This window comes from Anolis sagrei, chromosome 11 (genome assembly GCF_037176765.1).
Source record: "Anolis sagrei isolate rAnoSag1 chromosome 11, rAnoSag1.mat, whole genome shotgun sequence".
NCBI classification, from domain to species: domain Eukaryota; kingdom Metazoa; phylum Chordata; class Lepidosauria; order Squamata; family Dactyloidae; genus Anolis; species Anolis sagrei.
In genome coordinates, this window is record NC_090031.1 from 17,352,501 (window position 1) to 17,375,746 (window position 23,246).

At 42.2% G+C, this 23,246-nt stretch overlaps 1 protein-coding gene across 4 annotated transcripts in view; it reads left to right on the forward strand.

The window, feature by feature from the left end:
* The window catches only part of PRRC2B (proline rich coiled-coil 2B), a 74,797-nt gene extending 54,059 nt beyond the window's left edge, over nucleotides 1-20,738 (forward strand). For 2 of the 4 annotated variants that reach the window (XM_067471965.1, XM_067471966.1), the window contains exons 21-31: nucleotides 178-381; nucleotides 1,320-1,520; nucleotides 2,962-3,066; nucleotides 4,633-4,855; nucleotides 8,451-8,548; nucleotides 10,152-10,273; nucleotides 11,116-11,326; nucleotides 13,513-13,689; nucleotides 15,558-15,643; nucleotides 15,752-15,836; nucleotides 18,836-20,738. In XM_067471965.1, the coding sequence (XP_067328066.1) occupies nucleotides 178-381; nucleotides 1,320-1,520; nucleotides 2,962-3,066; nucleotides 4,633-4,855; nucleotides 8,451-8,548; nucleotides 10,152-10,273; nucleotides 11,116-11,326; nucleotides 13,513-13,689; nucleotides 15,558-15,643; nucleotides 15,752-15,836; nucleotides 18,836-18,982 (1,659 nt within the window). In that variant the 3' untranslated portion in view covers nucleotides 18,983-20,738. Of the gene's footprint in view, nucleotides 1-177; nucleotides 382-1,319; nucleotides 1,521-2,961; nucleotides 3,067-4,632; nucleotides 4,856-8,450; nucleotides 8,549-10,151; nucleotides 10,274-11,115; nucleotides 11,327-13,512; nucleotides 13,690-15,557; nucleotides 15,644-15,751; nucleotides 15,837-18,789 lie in introns of all 4 variants that reach the window. The other 2 variants (XM_067471967.1, XM_067471968.1) reach the window with 2 other exon arrangements.
* The last annotated feature ends 2,508 nt before the right edge of the window (nucleotides 20,739-23,246 follow it).

The window sequence follows — 23,246 nt, forward strand, 5'->3', positions numbered from 1 at the left end:
TTCGATTCTAGGATCCTATGATTCAGTGATGATGATGAAGATGAAGCAGAGTCTGGATGGCCATCTGTTTGGAGGGATTAGATTGCACATTTCCTTTATTGCAGACATTAGTTGGATTGGGTGTCATTTGGGGGCCCCGTTCCCCTCGAAGTGACCCTCCCGCTTCTTCTCCCGCAGCAGCAGCAAGGCTTCAAGGGCAGCCAAGGCGACAGCGGCATCGACCTGAGCGCCGAGTCCCGGGAGTCCTCGGCCACCTCCTCCCAGCGCAGCTCCCCTTACGGCGCCCTCAAGCCCGAAGACGCGGTCGGACAGGGCCTGGCCGAGCCCAAGCCCTCCGATGGGGGGCACAAGGAAGGCGGGCCCAAGCCGGCCGAGAAGAAGGTAACTCCCCCTCGCTCCCCCCACAGAGAGTGGCAATGATAGGTCTCAGGAGGGGCTCCCGAAGGCCATCCAGACCAGGCACTTGTCTGCAAGCACAAGCCCACCCCCCAGACTTAGGTAGCCATAGATATGATGGAGAGAGACCGAGATGTGAGATATATGGCCATCCCAACTGAACCCCTTTTCTGCAGTTATGCAGGGGAAACACAACCCGATCCCTCCCAACAGATGGCCATCCAGCCATAAATAGTATGTGTGTGTGTGTGTGTGTGTGTATATATATATATCACAGAAGTTGGAAGGGACCCCCAAATGGCCATCCCAGTCCAACCCCATTGCTTCCATTAGGCAGGGAAAGCACAACCCAAATCCCTCCCAACAGATGACCATCCAGCCATAGATATGTGTTTAAGATATATCACAGACTCCTACAGTTGGAAGGGACCCTCCATGGGGCATCCAGTCCAGTCCCTTTTCGGCCATTAGCACAGTCCGATCACTCCCAAGAGATGGCTGTCCAACCAGAGATAGATGGCCATAGATATGATGGAGAAAGATATATATATCACAAAATTCTCAAGTTGGGACCCCGTTTCTGCCATTATGCTTGGAAAACACAACCCGATCCCTCCCAACAGATGGCCCTCTAGCTATAAACTGGTAGCTATACGATTGAGAGAGAGATATTTAAGATTATATATAATAGAATCCTATAGATGGAAAGTCCCTCAAGGGCCACCCAGACGTTCCATTATGCATGGAAAGCATAACCCGATCCCTCCCAACAGATGGCCCTCCAGTTATAAACAGGTAGCCATAGATACGATTGGGAGAGAGATATTTAAGGTGATATATAATCCAGCCATCCAGTCCAACCCCCTTCTCTTTCCAGGCAAAACACTCAGCTCATCTGTTTCTCCCTGTGTGTGTCTGTTTAGGATCCGGAGCCGGGCTTGAGCCAGAGCAAAGACCACAAGCCAGGTCCGATCGGCAACGAACGCTCCCTGAAGAACCGGAAGGGCTCCGAAGGGGCCGAGCGCCTGGAAGGAGGGGGCAGCCTGCCCACCGGAAACGGGGTGGAGATCCACGTGGACCCCGTCCTCCCCGTGCCCCCCATTGAGTTCGGGGTCAGCCCCAAAGTGAGTGGCGCCCTTGCCCTTCCTTCCTCTTCCTTCCGAGGTTTTGGGGCCATGAGGACTAAGGGATCCCAGGAAGAAAAGCTCGGAAGATGCCCCATTGAAAGCAAACTCTGCTTGAGCATCAAGACTTACGGATGTTTAGCGGGGGAGTCTTCTATTGCCGTAACACTTACTGTATATACTTGAGTATAAGCCTAGTTTTTCAGTCCTTTTTTTAAGGCTGAAAAAGTCTCCCCCAGCTTATACTCAAGTCAGTATTATTTATTATTTTACTTTGTTGTTGCTATTATTATTATTATTATTATTATTATTATTATTATTATTACATTTATTATTTTACTCTATTATTATTGTTACATTTATTATTTTATTGTATTGTTATTATTACGTTTATTATTTTACTCTATTATTATTTTACTCTATTATTATTGGAGGACATGTAAGCCTATTTACATTGAAGAAGGTTAGAATAATGGTTTAATCAGAGTTGGACAGTCTTATCTTGAATTACAGTTTTATGTAAATATTCAAAAACATTTAACCTACTGATTCCTAAATTAATATAATTTTATTGGTATTTATTTTTATTTTGAAATTGACCCGTATTGACTCGGCTTATATTCGAGTCAATACATTTTCCCAGTTTTTTGTGGTAAAATTAGGTGCCTTGGCTTATATTCGGGTCGGCTTATACTCAAGTATATTTTCGTATATTATTATTTTACTAATATTATTATATTATAATATAATAATTATAATAATATAATTATATTATAATATAATATAATAATTATAATAATTATAATTATATAATATTATAATATAATAATTATCATCATCATATTTAATTACTTATTAATCACCCTCCATCCGAGAATGCTCTAGGCGATTTACAGCTAAATTGTAAAAGATAAAATACATACATACAGAAATTAAAAATTAACAGAGATCGAATGTTCTAGTAAAAAGCCAGATCTTAAGTGCTAGAGTAAAAGGCCCTAAGTCATGGCTCTCATATAGCGCGGCAAGGAATTCCATAAGACAGGGGCAGAAATAATAATAGAATTAATAGAAGTGGCCATCACTCATAAAAGCACTGAAAAACATAGCGGAAGAGACTTAAAAATCCAAAAAATAAAAAATACATTACAACTTGTGTGCAAAACCACATATATAAACGCAAACACACATATATCCACACACAAAACACATATACACAAACTGGGCCACAGCAACGTGTGGCAGGGGATGGCTAGTAGGATAATATAATAAATATAATAATATAATAATGTAAGACAATATAATAAGAAAATATAATCATATCAGTAAATGTAATGTAATGCTTAATTACATTATCTTATATTATTATTTTCAATTATATTGTTTCTGAGCTTCGAGATGCACATTCTTGAATTAAAGTGATCTGTCTTTGTCTGTTTAGGCCGGCTTGGCCCAGTCCCTCCCAGTTCTCCGCCGGGATCACCACCTCCAGCGCTGCATCGGCTTGAACCCCATGTCTTTCCCAACAGCGGACCTCACCCTGAAGGTATGTTGTCATTGGCTGAGCAGCCCAAGGGACTCTTTGGTGCCAAAAAGAGCTCTCTGTCCTGGGCCTTTCAGGGCTGTTCGGGATATTTATTAATGGCTTCTAATGGCTTAGAAAGAAGGCAGATCCAGTTTGCAGATGGGACCAAACTGGGAGGGAGAACTAAACAGAAGCTGGGTGGCCATCCCTTGGGGTTGCTTTGATTGTGCTTTTCCTGCCTGGCAGAGAGAAGGGGGTGGAACTGGATGGCCTCTTGGGGTCTCTTCCAACTAATAATAATAATAATAATAATAATAATAATAATAATAGTAATAATTACTAATATAATAATAATAATCGTCAACAACAACAAAAACCATGGATAATAATATATACTAGTAATTCGATCTTCCTGCCTGGCAGAAGAGGGTAGGACAGGATTGGCCTTGCAGGTATTTCCCAACTCTTATCAATAATAATAATCCTGATCTATAATAATGAATGATGATATGAATGATTATAAAGTAAGATAATAATAATGATTTAATGGTAATTATACCTTCCTGCCTGGCAGAAGGGGGTGGGACCAGATGGCCTCTTGGGGTCTCTTCCAATAATAATAATAATAATAATAATAATAATAATAATAATAATAATAAAGTAATTCAGTCTTCCTGCCTGGCAGAAGAGGGTAGGACTGGATTGCGCTTAGAGATATTTCCCAATTCTTATCAATAATAATAATAATAATAATAATAATAATAATAATCCTGATCTATAATAATGAATGATTATATACATGATTATAAGGGATAATAATAATATAATGGTAATTCAGTCTTCCTGCCTGGCAGAAGGGGGTGGGACTGGATGGCCTCTTGGTATCTCTTCCAACTCTGAGCATAATACTACTACTACTACTACTAATAATAATAATAATAATAATAATAAAATATATTAATAATATTGTATTACTAATATTAATAATGATATATTAATATAATAAAAATATATTGATAATTATATTATATTATATTATTATGGATAATATAATAGTAATTCGATCTACCTGCCTGGCAGAAGAGGGTAGGGTTAGATTGCCTTTAGAGGTATTTCCCAACTCTTATTATTATTATTATTATTAATAATAATCCTGATCTATAATAATGATAAAGGGATGATAATAATATAATGGTAATTCTACCTTCCTGCCTGGCAGAAGGGGGTGGGACCGGATGGCCTCTTGGGGTCTCTTCCAACTCTGAGTATAACAATAATAATAATAATAATAATAATAATAATAATAATAATATAATAGTAATTCAGTCTTCCTGCCTGGCAGAAGAGGGTAGGACTGGATTGCCCTTAGAGATATTTCCCAATTCTTATCAATAACTCGTGAGGATAATAATAAATAATGGATAATAATATGATAGTAATTCAGTCTCTCTGCCTGGCAGAAGAAGGTAAGGCTGGATTGCCCTTGGAGGTGTTTTCCAGCTCTTCCAACTCTGAGTCTAATAATAATAATAATAATGATGATGCTTTGGCCTAATGTTGTTGTTCTCCTCCTCCTCCTCCCCGCAGATGGAATCTGCCCGCAAGGCCTGGGAGAACTCCCCTGGATTGCCAGAGCAGAGCTCCCCTGTTGGCAGCGGTGGCGGCGTCAATGGCGGTGGCTCGGGCCTGCAGCCCCCCTCGGGCGTGGGGGGACCCTCTAATGGGGGGGTCAGCTACAGCTCCTTTGGAGGAGTCTCTGTGCCCACTATGCCTCCCGTGGCCTCCGTGGCCCCCTCTGCTTCCATGCCAGGTAGGCTCCCTTTCCATCATGTGTTCATATTTCCCTATTAAGCTAGGTTTTGAATTGAAAAGAAGTGATAGCCAAAGTGAAGGGAACAAGAAAATACAACAAAATCAGACCAACTCCTTGATCCAACAAATAGAATGAAAGGGGGGGGGAGAGGGGGAAGGGATAATAATAATAATAATAATAATAATAATAATAATAATAAAATAAATACATTCCTAGATGCTTGGGAAGTGTTGGACTTGTGATTTTGTGATACGAAATCCAGCATATAGATCTAATTTGCTGTGACATACTGTGTTTTTGTGTCGGTAAAATAATAATAATAACTATAATAATAATAATAATAATAATAATAATACATCACATAGTCCTAGACACTTGAGAAGTGTGATCCAATACAACAACCAGCATAGTGAGCTTGTTTGCTGTGTACTAATTTTGTTGTGTTTCTAATAATAATAATAATAATAATAATAATAATAATAATAATAATGAGAGAGATATAAGTAGGAGACTAAGATGGAATTTGAAAGGAGTCCAAACTGAGCTATACCAGAAGAGTATGTAATCTCCTTCACCTGTATTTATTGTTTTGTTCCTTTCTTACTGCTGTAATATAATGGAGACAGTTATACAACCCAATTAATAGTAATCATAATTGTTTATTTATTTATTTTTATTTATTTCTCGTGTCAGGGCAGCCAGTCAATTATATTACATTTCTAACAGAACAAAGCAAACAAACAGAGAAAATACAAAATGTGTGAGTTTGGTAGTTGATTAAATGACATAGTTTTCTAAGATCTACAGAGACACTCGCTGGAACACCTCAGCAAGCGAGAGTCCAAAAGTGGCAGGCTCAAACCCAGAACCTCAACCAATGGCTGATACCAAATGAGAATAATAATAATAATAATAATAATAATAATTGAACATTAGAAAGAACTTCCTGACTGTGAGAGCCGTTCAGCAGTGGAACTCTCTGCCCCGGAGTGTGGTGGAGGCTCCTTCTTTGGAAGCTTTTAAACAGAGGCTGGATGGCCATCTGTCAGGGGTGCTTTGAATGCAATATTCCCGCTTCTTGGCCTCTTCCAACTCTATGATTCTAATAATAATAATAATAATAATATCTGAAAGGCTGCCATAAAGTATCTTAAATCTCTCTCTTTCTCAATCATATCTATAGCCATCTATCTATGGCTAGATGGCTATCAGTCAGGATGGATCGGATTGGGATTTCCCTACATAATGGCAAAAAAGTATGGCCCTTTGGGAGTCCCGTCCAGCTTTATTATTCTATGATATATCTTAAATATCCCTCTCTCAATCAAATCTCTGGCTGGACAGCCATCCATTGGGAGGGATCGGATTGTGTTTTCCCTGCATTATGGCCAAAATGAAGAGTTGAATTGAGATGGCCCTTTGTGGGTTCTGTCCAGCTTTATTATTCTATTTCTTAAATATCCCTCTCAGTCATATCTATGGCCATCTGTCTCTGGCTGGACCGCCATCTGTCGGGACGGATCGGATTGTGTTTCTCCTGCATAATGGCCGAAATGACGTTGGAGAGGCCTTCCAGCTTTATTATTCTACGAGCCTCTTGTTAATGGGGGTCTGGGCCACCAAATATGGCTTGCTTAGGCTCCAACGTGGCAGAGACGCTCGCGTAATCTCACTGAGGCGTCCGCCTCGCCCTCCCTTTGGCCTCAATGATGTGTTTCTCTCAATGGATCCTGCGGAGCCCTTTCCGAAGGGCCTTGAAGAGGATTCTGTGGCTGAGAGGCCGAAGGGCGGGGGGATAACAATAAGAGGGACATTTCTTTGCCTCTGTCCATCCCGGAGCCCCCCGCCCAGCATTTGGCTACAACTCCCTGGCTGCCATGTTTGAACCAGCTGCAGTTTTTTTCGCATCTTACATTGATAGATAAGATGGATAGTGTTATCAAGGGCCGCAACCACTGGGTTGCTATGAGTTTGCCGGGCTGTATGGCTGTGTTCCAGTAGCATTCTTTCCTAATGTTTTGCCTGCATCTGTGGCAGGCATGCTCAGTTTTGTTCTTTTGGAAATGAGGCAAGTGGAGTGTATATATCCCTGTGGAATAATGTGAATGTTGCAATTAGCAAGTTTGATTAGCATTGAGTAGCCTTACACATTGCAAAGTCAATCAGTGATAGTATCTGAATTTATTGTTGAAACTGGATAAAATGTAATTTTAGTGTTTTTATTGTATCGATTTTTTATATTTGGATTGCATCATCGGATGCTTATGTAAGGCCACTCTGAGTCCCCTTGTGGGGCGAAGGGTGGGATAGAAATATATGTAATAAATAAATAAATAATAAATAAAGGTAGCGCAAGTAGAGTGTGTGTGTATGTATGTGTATATATACACACAGAGACACTACTTGCTTCACTACCTTTATTTAGATACAATCACTGATTGACTTTACAAACTATAAGGCTTTTATATCTATAGATAAATAAAATGTAATGTTCGTTTGTGGGATTAAGAAAACTCAAAAATCACTGGACAAATTGACACCAAATTTGGACACAAGATACCTAACAACCCAATGTATGTCTTTCACTCCAAAAAATTTGTAATTTGGGAGTTGTAGTTGCTGGTATCGTGGGGTCGTTCGTGGGGTTCATTCAGAATAGTCTTTGATTGTAGGTGAACTATAAATCCCAGTAACTACAACTCCCAAATGCCAAGGTCTATTTCCCACAAACTCCATCTGTGTTCATATTTGGGCATATGGAATATTCGTGCCAAGTTTGGTCCAGATCCATCATTGTTTGAGTCCACAGTGCTCTCTGGATGTAGGTGAACTACAACTCCCAAACTCAAGGTCAGTGCCCACCAAACGCTGCTAGTATTTTCTGTTGGTCATAGGAGGCCTGTGTGCCAAGTTTGGTTCCATTCCATCATTGGTGGAGTTCAGAATGCTCTTTGATTATAGCTGAACTATAAATCCCAGCAACTACAACTCCCAAATGACAAAATCATAATTTTTTGAGTGATGGTCACTTCTTTTGTAGTGAGACGTTTTGTTGCCAAATTTGGTGTGATTTCGATCATTGGTTCTTTTGTTTTTAAGGTACTCATTATGCACAGAGCATTTATATATATTTTTAAGAAGATTATATTTACTTATATTAGAAAGTAGAAATATAAGTAAATGTAATAATAACAACACTATGTAACAAAATTTGACAAAATACTAGCGTTGCTGTGGCCCAGTCTATGTATATGTGTTTTGTGTGTCTATATATGCATATATCTATGTGTATATATTTGTATATATGTGTGTTTGTGTATATATGTGGTTTTGCGCATACGTTGTAATGTATTTCTTGTTTTTTGGCTTTTTAAGTCTCTTTAGCTGTGTTTTTATGTGTTTTTATGAGTGATGGTCACTCATTGGCCTCATCGGTGTCTTGTGTCCAAATTTGGTGTCAATTCGTCCAGTGGTTTTTTAGTTATGTTAATCCCACAAATGAACATTACATTTTTATTTATATAGATACACACACACATATGTACACCACTCAGCCTTGACACCTTGCCTGTCTTTTGCCTTTACTTTCTAGGAAGCCACATTCCACCGCTGTACCTGGACGGCCACGTCTTTGCCAGCCAGCCCCGCCTCCTCCCCCAGGCGATCCCGCAGCAGCAGAGCTACCAACAGGTAGGACGGACCCCCCTGGGCCTCTTGCCAAACCTTGTGGGAACTCATCCTGCACAAGCCTCTCGTCCTCAACAAGGAGACGAGCCGAGGCGTTTACTGGCGGGGAAAGCCCTTCCCGCATTATGGCCCTCTCTGCCTCTCCCTCTCTTGTTTGTTAAACTGGTGCTTCTCAGGACTCTTTTTATTCCTCGGTCCTCCATTTTCTTCTCCTGTGAGCATGGAGAGAAGCAAGATGTCTTCAAAGAGATGGTTAGATAGAACAAAAGAGGCAGTTCGGCAGATCAGGAGCCGAACAGTAGAGCCAATAATAATAATAATAATAACAATAATAATAATAATAATATTTATTTCTACCCTGCCACCATCTCCCCAATGGGGACTTGGAGCGGCTTACATGGGGCCAAGCCCGGACAACATAATACAGCAATAGAATCAAAGCATATACATCAGACAACAGCAACATTATCAAAATGACATTAACATAATAACAAAATAATAGTAATAATTAAATTAAAATAAAATAAAAAATCCAATAGACACAATCACAATAGAGATGACAATGGACGGGCCACATATTCCGAATACAAAACAATTAACAGACTATGATGAGATAAAATAGGAGTAGGAAGTTTAAATGGAACTCCTAAAACACACAGAGTTGTGGGGCAGAACATCCTATTTGGAGGGCACGAACTCCATTAGCCAATGGGCTTCAGCCATTTACAGGAGCAGAACCAAGCTTGAAAAGACTTTATTGGAGGAACTACATTACTGTATTTATTTATTTACGACATTTATATCCTGCCCTTCTCACCCCGAAGGGGACTCAGAGCGGCTTACAAGATATATATATTATATTATTTGTATTATAAATATATATATATATATTATATTATAAACAATATATTATATTATTTGCATAGTACAATATCAGTATTAAATATTACTATATTGTACTATACCATTATATTGTAAAATTATTAGTAATATTACATGTAATGTAAATATATAATTATAATATCATGTTATTATTATTCAAATTATATTGCATTACATTATAATATAAATATTATATGTATATACATTATACTATATTGCATTACATTATTTTATTAGAATAATATATTCATAGGAAATAAGATATGTATAGGAAAGTATTTCATAACTTTTCAAGCTCAGTGGCTCTCTTGCTGTGCTCAAGAAGCTTCTAATCTGCTCTTTTGTTCTCCTCCTATAAGCATGGAGAGAGGCAAGATGTCTCCAGATAGACATAGAGCTTTACTTTCCTCAAAGTCTTTTCAAGCTTGTCTCTGCTCCTGTCAATGGCTAAAGCCTAGTGTCTCTACTGCTGGCTCAGGAAGCGTCTGACCTGCTGAACTTCCTCTCTTGTTCTCCTCCTGTGAGCATGGAGAGAGGCAAGATGTCTCCTGAGAGATAAATGGATAGATAGGCCCTTTGCTTTCCTCAAGAAAGTCTTGGCTTGCTGAAACTCAATGGCTCTCTTGCTGCACTCAAGGAGCTTGCTGAACAGCCTCTCTTGCTCTCCTCCTGTGAGCATGGAGAGAGACCAGATGCCTGTTGTGCCTTCTCTCCCCGCTCTCAGGCCGCCCAGCAGATCCCGCTCTCGCTCCACACGTCGCTTCAGGCGCAGGCCCAGCTGGGCCTCCGGGGGGGCCTCCCTGTCTCTCAGTCCCAGGAAATCTACAGCTCCATCCAGCCCTTCAGGTAAGGAACATCTTACATTATAATATACTAGCTGTCCCCTGCCACGCGTTGCTGTGGCCCACATGGGGGTTCTGTGTGGGAGGTTTGGCCCAATTCTATCGTTGGTGGGGTTCAGAGTGCTCTGTGATTGGAGGTGAACTATAAATCCCAGCAACTACAACTCCCAAATGTCAAGATTCTATTTCCCCCAAACTCCACCAGTGTTCACATTTGGGCATATTGAGTATTCTTGTAGAGTTTGGTCCAGATCCATCATTGTTTGAGTCCACAGTGATCTCTGGATGTAGGTGAACTACAACTCCAAAACTCAAGGCCAATGCCCACCAAACCCTTCCAGTATTTTCTTTTGGTCATGGGAGAACTGTGTGCCAAGTTTGGTTCAATTCCATCACTGATGGGGTTCAGAACGCTCTTTGATTATAGGTGAACTATAAATCCCAGCAACTACAACTCCCAAATGACAAAATCAATTTTTTAAGTGAAGGACATACATTGGGTTGTTAGATGTCTTGTGTCCAAATTTGGTGTCAATTAGTCCAGTGGTTTTTGAGTTCTGTTAATCCCACAAACAAACATTACATTTTTATTTATATAGATTACATTATATTACATTATATGTGTGTGTGTGTGTGTATATTCCCTGCCTGGGGGAATCTTTCATTGAGAGGTGATTAGCTGTTCCTGATTGTTTCTTGTCTGGAGTTCCCCTGTGTTGTAGTTTTGTTCTTTATTTACTGTTATATATTATCAGTAGTAATTACATTTAATGTATTATTATTATATATTATATTGTATTTTTATTAGTATTATGTGTGATGTTCTTGAAATGTGTGTCTACCCAGGTCGCAGGTGTACATGCACCCGAGCCTGTCGCAGGCCAACGCGGTGGTGCTGAAGCCCCCCTACTCGGCCTTCCCCGGGATGCAGCCCCTGGAGATGGTCAAGACCCCCTCGGGGTCCCCCTACCAGCCGGTCAGTGGGAGCCAGGCCCTGGTCTACGACGGGGGCGCCCTCGGACAAGCCTCCCAGATGATGGACTCCCAACTCACCCAGGTCAACACCCTCCCACCCACCCCCTTTATTTATTATTTATTTATTTATTTATTTATTTATTTATTTATTTATTTATTTATGGCATTTATATGCTGCCCTTACAAGATATATATTATATTAATTATATTTATTATATTATATTATATTATATTATATTATATTATTACCATAGTACAATATCAGTATTAATTATTACTATATTGTATTATACCTTTGCCCTCTTCCTGCCCAAAGAGGCTCTATCTATCTATCTATCTATCTATCTATCTATCTATCTATCCATCTATCTATCTAGCCATGTATCTCTCTCTATGCTCTCCTCTCAACCTTATCTTCTATCTATCTGTGTTTCAATCTTATCATCCTATCTATGTTGAGAGAGAGGAAGTGTAGATAGATAGGTGATAAAGTTAAGACAGCGAGAATGTGTAGAGATTAGATAGATAAATAGATAGGTGATAAGGTTGAGAGAGAAAGTGTAGGGTGAGCTCCCTCTATCAGCTCCAGCTCCCTATGCGGGGACATGAGAGAAGCCTCCCACAAGGATGGTCAAACATCAAAACATCCAGGTAGCGTCCCTTGGGCAACGTCCTTGCAGACAGCCAGTTCTCTCACACCAGAAGCGACTTGCAGTTTCTCAAGTTGCACCTGACACGAAAAAGAAAATCTATCTACACTTTCAACCTTATCATCTCTCTTTCTATCTATCTATCTATCTATCTATCTATCTATCTATCTATCTATCTTTCAGCCTTATCATTTCTCTATCTATCTATCTATCTATCTATCTATCTATCTACACTTTCTCTTTCAACCTTGTCATCTCTGTCTGTCTATCTCTCTATCTTTCAAACTTATCATCTATCTACCTACCTACATACCTTATCATCTTATCTAATTATCTATCTACCTTGCTACCTACCTTGCTGTCTGTCTGTCTATCTATCTACCTACCTACCTATCTTGCAATCTATCTATCTATCTACCTTGCTATCTACCTACCTACCTACCTACCTTGCTATCTATCTATCTATCTATCTATCTATCTATCTATCTATCTATCTATTTATCGATACTTTCTCTTTCAACCTTATCATCTCTCTCTTTCAGCCTTATCATTTATCCATCTATCTATCTTATCATCTATCTAATTATCTACCTACCTTGCTATCTATCTTATCTATCTATCTATCTATCTGTCTGTCTGTCTGTCTATCTATCTACCTTGCTATCTCTCTCTCTCTCTATATATATATATATAACTATCTATCTACCTACCTACCGACCTTTGCTGTTTGTCTGTCTGTCTGTCTTCCTACCTTGCTATCTATCTATCTATCTATCTATCCTTTCTCTTTCAACCTTATCATCTATCTATCTATCTATCTATCTATCTATCTATCTATCTATCTTTCAACCCTATCTATCTATCTATCTATCTATCTATCTATCTATCCTTTCTCTCTCTTCCTGAACCTTGTTATCTACCTATGTATCTTTCTTTCAACCTTATCTACCCCCCCTCTCTATTTATTTATTTACTTACAATCTCTATTTATCTATTTATCTACACCTGCTCTCTCAACTTTATCATCTATCTACACTTTTTATCAACCTATCCATCCATCCATGCATGTACACTTTCTCTCAACCTTAACATCTATCTAATTATCTATCTAGACTTTCTCTCAATCTATTATCTATCTATCTATTCATTTTTCTACACTTTCTCCCTCAACCTTATCATTTATCTACCTCCCTCCTTCCCTATTTCCCTATAATCTCTCTCTCCCCTTCCATTTTCTCTCTTAACCTTATCTGCTTCAATGGAGATACAGCTCTAGTAGAGACACCTTTCCCCCATGATAATTCCTTTGGGAGTGAATTTCTCTTCCTTCCGAGGAGATTTTTCTCACTTCTTGTTCTTACCCCTGTTCTTAACTGGGAGTTGTTTGTAAGTTGGATGTTTGTAACTCGGGGATGGCTTGTAATAGAAGCAAGGGAAAAAGTAGTTTTGAGTTCAAGGGGAAGGAAGTATGCTGTTGTCCTTCTGAGCAGCCTCAGGGTCCTGTTTCCAGTGGCTTGACCATCAGACTAGACCCTTGACCACTTTGCAGTGGTGAATCCTCCCTTTGGTTGAGCCCCATGGGGTGACTCTCCGCCTGTCTGCCTCTCTCTCTCCACAGCTGACGCTGCCAATGCCAGGCTCCCAGCTACCGATGCCTCGCTACGGCTCTGGCCAGCAGCCGCTGCTCCTGCCGCAGTCCATCCAGCTTCCGCAGGGACAGGGCCTCTCGGTCGGGGCGCCTCGCAGGATCCTCTCCCCTGGATCCCAGCCCTCCATCCTGGCAGGTGGCAGGGAGGTAAGGGACCCCATGGGGTGCTCACCTGTCTCACCCCTTTGCTATTGGTCATGCCCTCGCTTCGGTACATGGTGATGCCCGGGTTAATAATAATAATAATAATAACAGTTTATTTGTACCCCGCTACCATCTCCCCAAGGGACTCTGTGCGGCTTACACGAGGCCGAGCCCAAATACAACAATACAGACAATAAACAACAATACAAGCAGTTAAAAATAAAAAAAAACATAAGCAGTAAAATATACAACATTATCACGAAGACAACGCACAATTAAAAACAGTGGGAAGGCCAAATGTAAAGTTAAAATTGGAAATAATATTGGGACCTGGACGAAAGTAGATAGGGTGTTTGTGAAGGGCATACTAGCAGACCTAAAGAAATGTAAAGTGCTTTGGAGGACAAAGTGCTATGAGATCATTATTCCGGGAAGGCACACTGGAACAGCCACGTCTTCAAGCTCCTCCTGAAGACTGCCAGAGTTGGGGCCTGTCTGATGTCTTTAGGGAGTGCAATCCAGAGTCGAGGGGCCACCACTGAAAAGGCCCTCTCTCTCGTCCCCACCAACCGCACCTGCGATGCTGGTGGGATCGAAAGCAGGGCCTCTCCGGATGATCGAAGGGATCGTGTGGGTTCATATATGGAGATGCGGTCAAACAGGTAGGCGGGTCCCAAACCGTTCAGGGCTTTGTAGGTAAGAACCTGCACCTTGAATTGGGTCCGGAAATTGAATGGCAGCCAGTGGAGCTCCTTTAACAGGAGGGATGACCGCTCCCTGTAAGGAGCCCCAGTTAACAACCTGGCTGCCGCTCGGGATCATCTGAAATTTCCGGGCCGTTTTCAAGGGCAGCCCCACATAGAGTGCATTGCAGTAATCCAGTCTAGAGGTGACTAAGGCGTGGACCACTTTCGCCAGATCTGCCTTCCCAAGGTACGGTCGCAGTTGGCGCACGAGTCTTAATTGTGCAAAGTCCCTCACGGCCACCACCGACGCCTGAGCCTCAAATGTCAATGAAGAATCCAGGAGGACCCCCAAACTGCAGACCTGTGACTTCAGGGGGAGTGCAACCCCGTCCAGCACAGGCTGCCACCCAATACCCCGGTCTGGTTTACGATCGACCAGGAGGACCTCTGTCTTGTCGGGATTAATCTTCAGCTTGTTCATCCTCATCCAGACAGCCACAGCAGTCAGGCACTCGTCTAGCACTCAAGGGGCTTCCTTGGAGTTGGGTGGAAAAGAGTACTAGAGTTGTGTGTCATCTGCATAGAGATGGCACCCAACTCCAAAACTCCGGATGACCTCGCCCAGCGGTTTCATGTACATGTTAAAAAGCATGGGTGACAGAATGGAACCTTGCGGGACCCCACAAAGGCCAGGGGTCCGAGCAGGCGTCTCCCAGCTTCACCATCTGGGATCGACCCGCCAGGAAGGTCCGGAGCCACGACAGAGCCGTACCTCCAAGGCCCAGAGACAACATAAGCAGAGCATCTATCCTGAAAAGTTGCAGAAAGTTTAGCTAATTTACTAATTTTTAGGAATTTCCTTTTAAAAATTCGATTAAAAATTATTTTTTTAAAAACCTCGAGAGCTATCCCTTTGAATTTCTGCACAGCAAGACAACATAAGCAGTGCATCAATCCGGCAAAGTCGCGGAAATATTAGTCTATTAATTATTTAGGATTTCTAAAAAAAATCAATTAAAAGTAATTTTTTAAAAAAACTATAAGAGATATTTTCTTAAATCATTGCATGGTGGGACAGCATGATCAGGGCGGCAAGCCTGCCAAGTTTCATAACAATCTGTCCATCCACTAATTTTTAAAGAATTTATTTCAATTTAAGTACACCCCGCCTCTTGTTCTTCCTAGTCTTCTCACATGGAAATGAAGGGGTTCCACTTTGCTGATGCCAAGCAGAACATCCCCTCCGGCGGATCGATGCCTCATGTCTACAGGTGAAAAAGGGTGGTTGGGATGGCTTGGCGGGATATATGTGTTTCAAAGGCCAATTTTGACTGTTTTACTCACTTACGTAGATGACTTTTTCCTTGCTTCCAAACTAGACCCGGCTCTGCCAGCCCCAGTGGGAAGCCCAGCCCTGGACCACCCGTCGGCATGAACTCTGTCCAGGGCCATTACATCCAGCAGGTAAGGAATCATTATTATTATTATTATTATTATTAATTCCCCCAGGAGCCCCTGATGGCACGATGGGTTAAACCCTTGTGTCGGCAGGACTGCTGACTGAAAGATCAGCGGTTCAAATCTGGGGCGCAGGGTGAGCTCCCATCTGTCAGGCCCAGCTTCCCATGCGGGGACATGAGAGAAGCCTCCCACACTACTGTATCCTCCCTTTAAATTTCCTTTTTTTATTCATTTTTCCTTCATTTTAATCATACTTTCACAGAAAAATTTAATAAAGATTATTTTTAAAATGTATATACAAATATACGAACTGGATTATTGTAAGATTATTATTAGGAGATGATGATTTTATTAGAATTATTAGTTTATTATTATTATGAGATTATTATGAAGGTAAAGGTTTTCCCCTGACATTAAGTCCAGTCGTGCCCGTCTCTGGGACTTTGGTGGTCATCTCCACTTCTCAGCCGACGAGCCGGGGTTGTCCGTAGACACATCCTAGGCATGACTGCATGGAGCACCATTACCTTCCTGCCTAAGCGGTCCCTATTGATCTACTCAGCATTTTCATGTTTTCAAACTGCTAGGTTGGCAGAAGCTGGGCCTCTCAGCGGGAGCTCATGCCGCTCCCTGAATTTGAACCGGCGATCTTTCAATCAACAAGTTCAGCAGCTCAGCGGTTTAACTCGCTGTGCCACTGGGGGCTCCTGGATCGTTATTAGTAGATGATTGTATTAAATTATTAGGTAGATGATGATTTTATTAGGTTATTATGAGATTATTCATAGTAATGATGAATTTATTGTATTAACTAGGTTATTGTTATTATGAGATTATTATTATTAGATTATTTTCTTAGAGTACTAGCTGTACCCGCCACACTTTGCTGTGGCCAACTTTCCCTCCCTCTTTCTCTCCTTTCTTTCTTTTTCTCCCTCTCTCCCTTTTTTCGTTCCTTCTTTCTTTCCTTCCCCTCCCTTTTTCTTTCCCTTCCTCTTTCTCTCCTTTCCTCCTTCTCTACCTTTTCTTAGACTGCAACCCCCAGCAGTCGTCCTGATCTATCTATCTACCTACCTATCTCTGTCTAATCCAGTGGTTCTCAACCTGGGGTCCCCAGATGTTTTTGGCCTACAACTCCCAGAAATCCCAGCCACTTTACCAGCTGTTAGGATTTCTGGGAGTTGAATGCCAAAAACATCTGAGGACCCCAGGTTGAGAACCACTGGTTTAATCTATCTTATCTATCTGGAGGATTGCTGGGAGTTGCAGTCCAGGAATAGGAAATTGGAAATATGCCTAGGGAATGGGATGCTTTCAAAGAAATCCAAGGAGAAGAAAGCTTGCAGCTTGGAAGCAGTGCATTTGGAGCATCCTCCTCTCCTAAAGGGCCTGGTCTAGGGGATGCTGGGAGCTGTCGTTTTCGCACATGCCCTGTATTGTCATTTAGGTTTTTGGGATTTTAAAGTCCTTTCTGCTGGGTTTTTTTTGGGGGGGGGGGGCGGTTATAAGTGATGGTCACTTGTTGGTCTGTTAGGAGTATAGTGTCCAAATTTGGTGTCAATTCATCCAGTGGTTTTTGACTTACGTTAATCCCACAAACAAACATTACATTTTTATTTACATAGACTAGCTGTACCCGCCACGCGTTGCTGTGGCCAACCTTCTCTCCTTTCTTTCTCCCCTTTTTTCTTTCCTTCTCTCCTTCTTTCCTTCTCTACCTTTCTTTCCTTCCCCTCCCTTTATCTTTCCCTTTTTTCTTTCTCCCCTTTCGTCCTTCTCTATCTATTCTTGGACTGCAACTCCCAGCAGTCCTCCTGATGGATCGATCTATCTACAGATCTATCAATCTCTATGTAATCTATCTTATCTATCTAGAGGATTGCTGGGAGTTGCAGTCCAGGAAAAGGAAATTGGAAATATGCACAGTATTGTCGTTTAGCTTTTTTGGTTTTTAAGTCCTTTCTGCTGGGTTTTTTTTGGGGGGGGGGGGGTGGTTCCGAGTGATGGTCACTCGTTGGCCTGATTGGGGTATTGTGTCCAAATTTGGTGTCAGTTTGTCCAGTGGTTTTAAAGTTATGTTAATCCCATAAATGACCATTACATTTTTATTTATATAGACTAGCCGTCCCCTGCCACTCATTGCTGTGGCCCACATGGGGGTTCTGTGTGGGAGGTTTGGCCCAATTCTAGCATTGGTGGGGTTCAGAATGCTCTGTGATTGTAGGTGAACTATAAATCCCAGCAACTACAACTCCCAAATGTCAAGATTCTATTTTCCCCAAACTTCACCAGTTTTCACAATTGGGGATATTGAGTATTTGTGTAGAGCAGTGGTTCTCAACCTGGGGTCCCCAGATGTTTTTGGCCTACAACTCCCAGAAATCCCAGCCACTTCACCAGCTGTTAGGATTTCTGGGAGTTGTAGGCCAAAAACATCTGGGGACCGCAGGTTGAGAACCACTGGTGTAGAGTTTGGTCCAGATCCATCATTGTTCGAGTCCACAGTGATCTCTGGATGTAGGTGAACTACAACTCCAAAACCAAAGGACACTGCCCACCAAACCCTTCCAGTATTTCCTGTTCGTCATGGGAGAACTGTATGCCAAGTTTGGTTCAATTCCATCGTTGGTGGGCTTCAGAATGCTCTTTGATTGTAGGTGAACTATAAATCCCAGCAAACTACAACTCCCAAATGACAAAATCAATTTTTTGAGTGAAGGACATACATTGGCCTGATCGGTGTATTGCGTCCAAATTTGGTGTCAATTCGTCCAGTGGTTTTTGAGTTCTGTTAATCCCACAAACAAGCATTACATTGTTATTTATATAGATTAGGTTATTGTTATTATGATTTTATTATTAATAGGTGATTTTATTAGAGTATTATGTTATCTGTGATTGTGATGAGATGATGATGGATGATGATGATGATGATGATAACCCAACCCTTCTCCAGGCTTCTGTAGGCCCTAGCGCTTGTCCTCTCTCTCGCTGACCCACAGGCCAAGCAGCGGCTGGATGAGGGCAAGGGGGGCCTGGGCCCCGTCAAGCAGCTGCCAGACCCTCCTCCCTCGGGCCCCATGAAGCCGCCCCCCCGGACCGGGGCTATCAAGCCGCAAGCCGTCAAAGTGGAGGAGAGCAAGGCCTGAGCTCTGGCCACAACTGCCACCTTCCCCCCCTTGAGGGTGAGAACATGAGAGAATGAGAGGAAGAGGGGAGGCCCCGCCACTCACCCCACGTCCCCCCTTTTTCCGGATGCGGCGAGAGAGACGCCCCTCCCGTCGCTGCGATGCTCTTCACCTACAAAGGAGCCCTCCTTGGTGTCGCTCTGCTTGCAAACAGACAAACAAACCAAGCAAACCCCCTCTTCCCCGACTTCTCCCCGCCGTCTCCATGTGCAAAAACGGCCGATCTTTCGACATTTTTGGGAAAACCGGACAGACGCAGCAGCCTCCTCTTTGGGTTTCCATCGCCGGACTCTTTGTGTTTTCTGCATCGTTTTCCCCTCCCTTTGTTACGGAATCAACATCATGTTTCGTTTCCTTTCTCGGATGGACCCTCCTCTTCCATGGATGTGCGTGTGTGTAAAATGTGTGTGTTAGTATGCGACGCGGAGGTTCCTTACTCTTCCTTCCACGGGAGGCTTCGGGGCCCTTTCCTCCCCTTCTCTCCCATCCAAATCGAAGCAGGAATTGCTTTTTAAAAGGAGTCAAATGTGTACAAAGTCCGACTTGCAAATCGTTCAGAAGCGGCCGATCTCCAAAAATCATGTCGTTTCCTTCCTTTGGGGGGTCTTTCTCCTTCCCTGTATTTCCATTTCAGTAAACGGCTCCGAGTTCCTCCTCCCTTGGAATCCATGCCAACAGTATGGAGGGTTTTGTTTATATTTTTGGTATTATTATTTTTATTATTATTATTATTGTTACTATTATTATTTTGTAATATTTCTGAGTTCACAGCTTGCATGGTCTGTTACAGGAGTCCCTCGCCTTGTGCTGAATTGAGATGTATATTTAAGGGTTCGACCCCATGGGTGATGCTTTGCATCCTCTCCCCATGTTTTCCCCTATTTCTTTTGGCGTGTCCCCCATTGATTTTGGATCTTTTTATGGGCTTTTCTCGTTTTGTCCATGTTTAGATGCTTACTTTTTGAGCTACGTTTCTCCTCTTTCCAAAACCTATTGACTCTTCTTCATCTTGATTCTCAATCTTATTTGATCCTTAATTTTCAAAACTTGGGAGGAGTTTATTTTTAAATTGCCCCCCCCCCCCCCGGACAATTTGGTCTAATAATCCCACTAAAAACGAGAAGCCGAAAACGGGCCTCTCTGACCCTTCAAAAAAATTGCTCCGTTTTCCTTTGTAAATAATACTCTGTAAACAAAAAACATTTTCAATTTTAATGGTTGTCTTCTTCCTCCTCTGCTTCCTGCTTAGAAGAAAATATAATTCCCTTTTATTTCTCCCATTGTTTCTGAGCCTCAAAATGACGTTCCCTTCGTAATTGGGGAGCAAGCTAGACTCATGCAAGTTTGGGGTTTGTTCCATAATTTAAAACAGTCTGGAGTTCTGTCTTTACAAAGGCCAAACGCTCCCGGCTCTTTCTGACCCAAATAACGCTCTTTTCTTAACGCTCTCAATGCAGCGGGATGGATTTTCTTGGGCGAAAGAATGTATTTCAAGGCTTGGGAGGAATAAACCTGCCGCGGATGATTGATTTTAATTATTTTTCCAAGGTTTCTCCATCTGGATAAAGCAACAGCAGCTCTTTTTCGGGCTTTTTTTTCAGTTGCAGTCAAAGTTTCCTCTCTGTCTGTATGTCTGTTGTGTCCCCTCCCTTTGTAGAAAAACCTTCCAAGTAGATGGTTGTTTTTAAATAAAATAAAATGCTAACTTTAGGGGAAATGGAGGGTCATTTCTTCTGTTGGTCGCTGCTTTCTCTCTCTCCAAAACAGGCACGGGCAAACTAAGGCCTGGGGGATGAATGGGGGATGGATGCGGCCTCATATGTGCTTACCTCAGGCCCTCATCATTTTGCCTCTACTCTTGGCTTAAGGACAAGGCAGCGTGCTGTGTCCTTATGCCAAAAAGACAGGAGAAGAGGCACAGAGTAGCTGAGAGTCCTCTGGAGCACTCTCGGCCACCATGTGTCTTGCCCTCCTCCTGACATAAGGATGGTGTAAGCAGCCTCATCCTTATGCCAGGAGGACAGCTCAAGGAAGGCATGTGGCAGCTGAGAACCCTCTTGAGTCCTCTCAGCCACCCCGTGCCTTGTCCTCCTCTTGGCGTAAGGATGGTGCAAGTGGCCTCATCCTTATGCCAGGAGGACAGCTCAAGGAAGGCACGTGGTGGCTGAGAGTCCTCTGAAGCATGTCTTGTCCTCCTCCTGGCATAAGGATGGTGTAAGCAGCCTCATCCTTATGCCAGGACAGCTCAAGGAAGGCACGTGGCAGCTGAGAGCCCTCTGGAGTCCTCTCAGCCACCCCGTGCCTTGTCCTCCTTTTGGCGTAAGGATGGTGCAAGTGGCCTCATCCTTATGCCGGGAGGACAGCTCAAAGAAGGCACATGGTGGCTGAGAGTACTCTGGAGCGTGTCTTGTCCTCTTGGCATAAGGACGGTGCAAGTGGCCCCATCCTTATGTCAGGAGGAAGCATGTGGTGGCTGAGAGCCCTCTGGACTGCTCTCAGCCACCCCGTGTCTTGCCCTCCTCCTGGCACAAGGATGGTGCAAGCGGCCTCATCCTTATGCTGGGAGGACAGCTCAAGAAAGGCACGTGGTGGCTGAGAGCCCTCCAGAGTACTCTTATCTACAGCCTGTCTTGCCCTCCTCCTAGAGTAATGCCAAGAGGACAGCCTGAGGTTCGGGGCAGGAGGATTGGGGCAGTCGCTGTGTGTCCCACCTTCCTCCCGGCATAAGGATGTGGCATGTAGCCCCGTCCTTTTGATGGGAGGACAATCTGAGGATGATCCAGGACTAGCCCTGGCCCCACCCTCTCGTGGGGCCACCCCACCCAGCATGCGAACAGCCCCCCCCCCTCCCACCAGGCCCTCCTGGCCTGGCCTGCAATGTGGTCCCAAGGCAAAAATGTTTGCCTATGCCTGCTCTAAAAGAATAATAGTAGTAATAATAATAATAATACCCTGTTTCCCCCAAAATAAGACAGTGTCTTATGTTACTTTTTGCTCCCAAAAATGGGCTAGGTCTTATTTTCAGGGGATGTCTTATTTTCAATAAAACAGGATAGGTTTGGAATTTGGAGTCAATTAATTTGGGGTATTTTACAAAACATTTTCCCCCTTTTCTTTCATGCCTTTGAAATGTACAATATTTCTGTGATTTTCTTGAATTTTTCAGGATTTGGCTTCTTGCTTTTGCCCCTTTCTCCAGCTTTTATTATGGCTACAGCATCACAGAATCGGAGTCAAAATATAAAATGAAGGTAGCTGTGTTTCATCCATCTTTGAAAAAACCATAAATATAACACTAAATTTATTTATATGTTTATGATGCTGGGAAAAAAACTTTACAAATGTCTCACTTCTCTATTTATATATTATTATTACGCTTGGATTTATTCTGTGCAAGAAATTGCCTGCCATTTCCTTTGTTTGCTTTTCGTCGTGGTCGATTTTCCTGCCCTAAATGCAGCTATTCCTATTTCGAAGCCACTTTTTAAAGATTTGCAACGTCTTTTTATCTACAGGGTGTTTCCTTTCCAAAAGGAACAACTGTCAATGGCTTTTAGTGCTTCCCAATTAAGCTACATCTTCACTGTTAGCTCCTAGAAAATTGAAATTATCAATAGCTAGGTTTTGGGGATTTTTTCCTTATTTTTGCTTCCGTGCTGCAGACTCCAAGGTTGATTTTGCTGTAAAATCTTAATAATTTCTAAGCTTTTGAAGGGCTGGCTTTTGCAGAGATGGAAACGTTCATTTGGGATTTTGGACCTCTTTGGTTTCAAGCAAGACTTTTTTGGGGGATTTTGACCTCTTTGCAAGGCCTTAATTTAGGATTTTCCACTTCTGGTTTCATGCAAGACCTTTATTTGGGATTTTTTGACCTCTAAGCACGTTCTTTATTTGGGATTTTTCACCTCTTTGGCTTCATGCAGTCTTTTGGGGGGGATTTTTGTCCTTTTTCGTTTCATGCAAGACCTTTATTTGGGATTGTTGACCACTTTGCATTCAAGCAAGGCCTTCATTTGGGATTTTTACTTGTTTGGTTTCAAGCAAGAGTTTATTTAGGATTTTTGACCCCTTTGGCTTCATGGAAGACCTTCTTTTTGGGAATGTTGACCCCTTTGTCTTAATGGAATACCTTCTTTTGGGATTTCTGACTTTTTTAGGTTTGTGCAAGGCCTTTACTTAGGATTTTCCACTTTGGTTTCATGGAAGACCTTTATTTAGGATTTTC